This window comes from Hakea prostrata, chromosome 5 (genome assembly GCF_041222555.1).
Source record: "Hakea prostrata isolate BN-2017 chromosome 5, UWA_Hpros_2, whole genome shotgun sequence".
Classification (NCBI taxonomy): domain Eukaryota; kingdom Viridiplantae; phylum Streptophyta; class Magnoliopsida; order Proteales; family Proteaceae; genus Hakea; species Hakea prostrata.
In genome coordinates this window covers 9,046,221-9,053,562 of record NC_142604.1, presented here as the reverse complement: position 1 = coordinate 9,053,562, position 7,342 = coordinate 9,046,221, and the positions used below count along the sequence as shown (strand labels likewise).

Here is a 7,342-nt window from a genome sequence, read left to right as displayed (position 1 = left end):
AGTAGAAAATTGAGTTCAACCTAAAGATTATACAAATCTGAAATTGGAGGTTATCATTGATATGCATATTTACAAAGCTTAAACAGAAAGACGACATGCCAGTTTGCACAGGCCACCCTCACACCCGCGGGGGGGCTGTAATGCTGTATCGTTCCTCAATTTCTCTCTTCAAACAAACACCAAAGTACATGTTTTTGGCCTGTAGGGCCATTAATGAACATATATACAAATCAGATTGTTATGTCATCAAATAGCTTGTATTTTCTAGATAGAACATAAAAAGATGTTAAACTGAGAAGGATTATAGGAAATCTAATCAACAACATAATGTAACTATGAATGGCAAATACTAAGGTCAAATATGCTTATATCCAAAAATACTGGGGGGTTGGTCACAGAATTATAGCTGCAAATACTAGGATCAAATATGAATTATTCCATCAAATAAAAAAAAATGTATGTCATTGTAGCATTTGACAAAATTTGACAAAGTTTCTAGACTGGATTGTAAACCTAAGTTTTCCTGATTTTTCTTAATACAAATGCTATCAGGTCCCAAAGAAGGATTTCCCTAGGGTATCTGTGAGCTTCCAAATTTAAACATAGCAAACAATTACTTGACATGGTGTTGACCTGAATTTCTTGAAAGAACAAAGACCAACATCAGTTTGAGTCCCTTGCCTAGTCTAATGTACTCAAACCTTGGACAACAATCAACTGGTTGGGAACTAACTAGAATGGCTTAGTTAGCTCCATAATCTAATGGAACTTGTGTTGAGTAACAACTTTCTTCAAAGTCCAATTTCTGTTTTTCTGGAGATATTGTCAATCTTGACAGATATGGAGCTGATGAGAACAATTCAAATAAAAGCCTTACTTAATTTCTAACACAATATATTAAATAATTTGAGAGACACTTTAGTCCTTTCACATTTGAAATTTGAATATATTTAATGGCAATTAACCGTGTTATTTTATTTGGGACCCACACGTAATATATTACATTAAGGAGATCTAACATTAGTTTATGGTTTACTAAAGAGATCCACACGTAAAACACTCTATTTTTTATTTTTTTTTTTTTTAAAGGGATTTTGACATTAATCCGTCCAAAATAATTTCAAGTTTCTGACAAAAAAAAATTACTACTTCTTGAAAATTTTATCATTTAATGAAGCAAAATCTTTTGCCGGAAAAAAAAAAGAAAAAGCAAAATCGAAATTGAAATAGAAATCATACCAAATCGAAATTCCAATTTGTTATGCGGCTTATGCCTTTGTCCCCGAGATTCGCATTCATTCATCTTTGGTCGTGTTAGCGTCGGAAAAATTTGAATGTTTGGAAACAAATCTACTCTCAGTAGACAGTAGCGTAGCAGAGCAAGCGCGGCAGAAATGGCTTCAGGGAAGAATGTACGAACGATCTCACAAGAAGCATTCGAGAGTTTGGTGAAAGAAAACATGGACGATCTCGGCATGGATCCAGATGAAGCCCTTCAAGACGCCATTGAAACCCTTACTCTTCAGGGCGTCGACCTTTCTGGTCACTCTTCCCTTCTCTTTTCCCCATCACAATCTTCCTGAATTTCATTTGTTAACATAATCCTAATCCCACATTGGATTTTCCTTATTTTCTATGTGATTGACACCACAGGTGTCGTTAAATGCATTCCTGGAGTTAGTAGCCTGAAAGACGATCCCGTGATCCAATCTTTGGATAGAGTGAAAGAAATTGATTCTAAGTTGAAGGATGAAGCTTATGAATCATCAAAAGTGGCTTCCAGTGGCGAAGATCTCGATGAGATTGCTAAGCATTTTGATAAACTTAGTGTTCTCTGCTCATCTTCGGAATCAGGAAATGCATCGGTTGCAGCAAGGAATGGCGGTGTGGAACTGGTTTGTTCAATATGTTCCAAAATCCGTGCTGGATGTGAGCGCCCTCTTGTTTCGGTACTGTCTGCAATGGCTTCGTTCCTCTACGGTATGGATAAGAGGCTGCGAAAATTCGTTTCTGTTTTTCAGAATCACAACATTTGAGATCTTTTATTTATTTATTTACTTCTTACTTTATACTTTGTTCCTCAATTTCTTGTTTGATATTTTGCTTTTGCAATTCCTGTTGTTAGAATTTAGAAATACGAGCAAAGGCCATTTTCATCTTGGCTGGTTGTATAAATAAACACAAAAACAAACTGCCATGTTCCAGTTATACCTAGGTAGGTAAGGATTTTTATAGTGGAAGAGTTCCAAAGTAGAATTTAGCCTGAGAAACAGAACTGGACAAAAGATATAACATAGACCATAGTATCATACTGAAAGATAAAACACTAATGCTCTTTTTTCTTTTAACCATTTTTCTTTCTAGATATTCTGAATTGAATTCCATATGCATAACTTTGACCTCTAAGTGATCCATTCAGAGTTATATGAGAAACCTTAAATTGTGTAGCATGCAATATCCTTGTATTTGATATATATGTCCATAAAATGAAACCAAATGCTGAACAGGAAATCAGGAATGACCATTCTCTTTTGCAAATTAATAAACTGCAAGAGGAAATACTTCATACATTTTTTCTTCTAGGACTGTTCTTAAGGATGCTGGGGACATTAAGATTGCCATCAGTGAGTTTCTATTGATAGACTACTTGAACTCTGTTAGCTATTTAATATTTTCGTTGTACAGATATTCAAACTACGGAAACATTTCGAAAGATGGGTGGACCCAAGATTGTGGTGGATATTATTGCTGATAATCGTCAAAATGTGGCTGTACTAGACAGTAGTTTTTCAGTTGTTGCTGCGGCTGCAACTGGTAATGAGCTCCTCAAGGAAGCATTTGTAGAGTTAAAAATTGATGAGCTGCTCATCCAAATCATGAAGACAGAGAATAGAAGCTGCATTGAAAGTTTATATGATGCTATTCGTGTCTTGTTGACACCTGATGATACCCGCGTTTTAGCTTCTCAAGTAAGTACACTAAGGTGCAGATGTAATGGTCATCCATGGGATTAAGTTAATCACTTCACAGTTCTTGTTTGTCCAACACCTCCTCTCTTTTCTCTTTAATCAATTTGCCTAAAGTACCAACTCACATTTGTAGCCAATTTTTATCCGGTTTTTTTTATGGTATAAATGGAAATTAAAGAGATCCTTAATCCCAGGAAGGCTTTTTTTTCTTCTTCTTCTTCCCTGTGTCTAAGATCTTCTAAATTCTTATTCATAAATTGAATGTGTTCTCATTAGTGGTTGCTTGTTGTTGGAACAAGCACCAAGAAATCACAAACAAAAACAGAAACTGAGATTTAATGTGGTTCACTCACCAACACAATATGCTTCATCCACAGGTGAAAAAGAAGAACTTTTACTATGTAGGAAGAAGATTACAATAGAGATCCCTCACCCAGTTGCCAAAACAGCATTACAAAACTCTCACCCAAAGCCCTAAGACAAGAATTCCAAATCTCACAGTGACCTCATAAGAGAACATTGTGTACACATTCATAGAATTTTAATAGGGTCATTCTGGTTGCCCACCAAAATATGTCAATGTGGGTCCGTCTTCGATGTCGGCACAAGAATTGGTCACACATAAGTCACAACACTTGTTTATCAACTCAGATGTTCATTTTGAGAGGTTCATGTTTTCTCTCAACCAACTGTTTAAGTCTTCTATAGAATTCATGGAAATTAAAGAGATCCTTAATCCCAAAAGGTTTTAGTCTCTCTAACCTTCTGAACTCTTATTCATAAATTGGATGTGTTTTCATTAGCGATTGCTTGTTTATTTTTTTTCTATAACAAGTTCAACAAATTGATGAGTGCTTGTGCTTGGACATTGATGTAAGCACTATGGTCCTAATCTTTTTGCTGGATCCTAGGGTTAATATAAGGAATTTCTTGACTTTAGTGCTCCTAAAATATTTTTTATACTGCCTGATTCAAGGACCATAGTTATGGCTTGTCATAATTGTTATTATTGTTTTTGTCAGATAATAATTTTCCTTTATTTTTATTAGTACTGTTTTAAATACTGTTGACAATTTTATTATAGTTGGCAGATGAAAAAGTTAAGATGATCACATAAACATTTAAACATACAAAAAAGGGTGGTTTATGAAATATTTTTCATAAACTTTAATTTGAATAAAAGGATCATGCAATACATTTCCTGTAATTATAAAGTTTAAAAAAAAAAAAATCAAGGGAAAAAATGAAAGATTTTTCCCATCCTTCCGAAAGGATTGGTGATATGATTCCTTTTCTATTGTTTCTAATGTGGAGTGACTTGATTTGCTTCTGCAAGTTGACTACTGTCTAGTGAATTCTTAGGTTTACATTTAATTTTACCCAATTATTGCCTTGAAGTGATGGAGAAACGTGTGCAAATTCCAGGTTTTTGGTTATGCTAGAAGATTTGCTGAGATTGGAATTGCTGCAGCTCTTGTTGATGCACTTCGTGAAGGAGTCAGCTCTCCTGGTCTAGTTTCAGCAAGTATAGCTCTGAAGGCTGTTTCTGTTAACGTATGTTTGGTTTGTCCTGAATACATCAAATCAATATACAGTTTAATGTCTCAAATATCCCCATTATGGGATCCGATTATTCCCTTCCATTTCCTTGCCAGTATTTGATGATGTTACCGAGTGAATTCAGACAATTTTATAGTTCATATCAATATTTTCTTAGTTGTTCAACCTCTGTTGTAATGGGTTTTTTTGTTACTTTTTCCTTTGACTCTTTCTGCAGGATGAAATATGCAGATCAATAGCTGATAATGGTGGCATCGATGCTATTCTCTGCTGTATTGATGACAGTGGTAAACAAAACAACAAAGTTGTTGCTAAAGCCATGTGCTCTTTGTTGTGTAAGGTTTGAAGCTGTAATTTGTTTTATACTTGATAAATTTCTGCAGTAGAACCATTGTTATCTGGAGTTGTCTTTCACTTAATGACACAAGCTGAGCTTTTAAACTGGTCTAATCTGGTTCGACTGTGATCAGTTGGCAGGAAGTGATGCTAACAAGACACTGATTGTCCAGAATAGGGGAATGGATAAGTTAATGAAGCTGTCATCAAGCTTTTCTGATGACCCGTCTGTCTTGCATGAGGTAAGTTGTTTCCTTTAGTGGCAACAAGTGCCGGCTCACAGTAACAGGTGTTGCTGTCACTCATCTTCTCAAAACTCAGCATTACTGTATATGCCTTTTTAGTTGGAATATGAGTTCCCTATTGACAACAGAACAGTAAACATCACTGTGCCCCCAACTTTATGAGCATGGGAATGGTTATTGTAGGCCTTATGTTTAATATATAATATATTGGCTTTCTAGGGTGTTCCTACATAAAACAAAATTCCCTCGAAACTTGCATTCCGATTCCCTGGGCCGAAGCCTCGCGTCGAGCCTGGTTCGCCGTGGCCGCTGGTTCATGAGAATCCCCCCCCCCCCGGCCTGTTTCCGTTTCCCCGTTTCCCTTTCCGCGGTTTCCTCGGGTGGTTCCTACTACACTTTCAAAGGGAGTTCGCATCGCCAAATGCTCTATTTGGTTGCCTTCTTTTTTGGAAGGATGGAATTAATCCAGGAAACAAAAAGTTTGTTGGAGACTGATCATTCCTAATTGATTACTATTCATAGGCATGTCTCTTCTTTTCAGTGTGAAGAATGTAGTTGGTTGGTTTATAATATCAATGTATTATGGTTGTTTTGGCTGTTCCTTGAACTAATCAGGAATCAGACAAGCCATCTAATTATGGAGGCAAGTGTTTGCTTGATGTGGTTTAGCCTGGTTTTACGATAACAAGAAGCCTCCCAGCTAAGTGGGGCTATATGGATCCTTGCCCTTCAATCAGATCTATTTGAGGTCATACTTGATATAGCTTGGTTTACAATAAACAAATAAATAAATTCAAACCGATGTTAAGACTGGTCATTTAGAAACATTATGTCATTTCTATCAGACTTTGTTCACGTGTTTTGACAATACCTCTCCAAGAGAATCCACTATGTGTATCTACATTGTTTCTGTGTTTATTTGCTTGTGCCGGTATCTACTTAATATTTGAAGCCATTTATTTTTCTCATAACCTTTTCTTGGCCCTTTGTTTTTCTTCAGATCATGTCAATTATCTGTGTTCTATCATTGAGGTCCCCAGGAAATGCAGCCAGTGCAATTGAGGCTGGAGCTGGAGACTTTGTGATTCAAGCCATGGAGAAGTTTCCAACTGCACATCAGATGCAGCGCCAGGCATGTTTTATGGTCCGCAATCTTGCAGTTAGGAACTCTGAAAACAGGCAAGTGTGAGGACCATTTCTCCTTTTTTGTTGTTGTTGTTGTTGTTGTTGCGCAATGGGTTGTGCTTTAATTTTGTTTTCTGCCCCACTTAATATTGAGGTTTCATATCCTCCTGAAATTAGCAGAACTTTTTCTTGAAGGAGCTTTTCCTAATTGTTTGATTTTCACAGTTAACTGATATTTTACTTCTTTTGGCCTTTGTCTTGTGGGAATTTGCAGACGAGTTTTGCTTAACAGTGGAATTGAGAGGATGATAAGAAAAGCCAAAGCAAGCCATGAAAGCTGCAAAGAGGCAGCTACAGATGCATTGAGAGATTTGGGGCTTGATAACTATAATTCATAGTTATTGAAACTTGCTTTCTGCTGTTATAGTTAGCCTTCAACTACAGGTAGTTGGGTTTTAACGGCTACTGTTGTCTCAGAAATGGAAACTCAGTGACTTCACTTTTCACAACCTATCATGGTACTGGTCTTCAAATTCCTAACGAAGAAGATTATTTCTCAAGCAAAGTTCCTGATATCGTCCAGACATGGTGACCTGGCGAGCTGTGGTTAAAATATGAAAAGTTCTCCTGGTGAACTTTTGCAAATGAAGTGGAGGCGCCTCTTTGTGAGATTTTGGGACTTCCTAGAAAATGTTCTAACAAACATTGTGCATTTATTCCTTGTAGTTCAAATTGTGTTTTTGGTCGAATATCCCAGAAAACTAAGCAATTAAGCTTGTTACCCTGAAAATGCATGCTGAATCTGATCCACTCCATAAATCCCAAGAGTTAAAGGAAGCCAAGTCATGTAAGGTGGCCAGCAGAGCTCCGTGCGTTACTGTTTTGACAGGGAAAGAAGAGTAGATGATCCAACTCAACTCTTCTGTGTGTTAGCTGCACCATTCCCAGATCAGAAGTTCCATAGTTGTTTAGCTCTCTAATTGTAGGTTGAAATAAAGTATATTTATGATTTATAGGGAGATCAGTCTTGGATCAGAGTTCAAGTAATCTAGATTGGATGTTCTTAGTTCTTACCACTAAATTTCAATGAAGATCAGCTCCATCAAC

At 36.6% G+C, this 7,342-nt stretch overlaps 1 protein-coding gene across 1 annotated transcript; it reads left to right on the top strand.

Annotated features, from left to right (window-relative positions):
- The first annotated feature begins 1,274 nt into the window (after positions 1-1,274).
- On the top strand, positions 1,275-6,667 carry LOC149014941 (ARM repeat superfamily protein). The gene is made up of 8 exons (XM_089156096.1): positions 1,275-1,542; positions 1,654-1,980; positions 2,686-2,969; positions 4,395-4,523; positions 4,747-4,869; positions 5,000-5,107; positions 6,111-6,289; positions 6,510-6,667. Exons 1-8 carry the CDS (start codon positions 1,395-1,397, stop codon positions 6,631-6,633), a joined length of 1,422 nt encoding a protein of 473 aa, XP_089012222.1. The 5' UTR covers positions 1,275-1,394; the 3' UTR covers positions 6,634-6,667.
- The last annotated feature ends 675 nt before the right edge of the window (positions 6,668-7,342 follow it).

Bases quoted from the DNA above. Each gene is read 5' to 3' on its own strand.
- LOC149014941 (XM_089156096.1), top strand. From the start codon at position 1,395: ATGGCTTCAGGGAAGAATGTACGAACGATCTCACAAGAAGCATTCGAG. The intron at 1,543-1,653 runs GTCACTCTTCCC...TTGACACCACAG, and splicing joins TCAGGGCGTCGACCTTTCTG to GTGTCGTTAAATGCATTCCT. The intron at 5,108-6,110 runs GTAAGTTGTTTC...GTTTTTCTTCAG, and splicing joins ACCCGTCTGTCTTGCATGAG to ATCATGTCAATTATCTGTGT.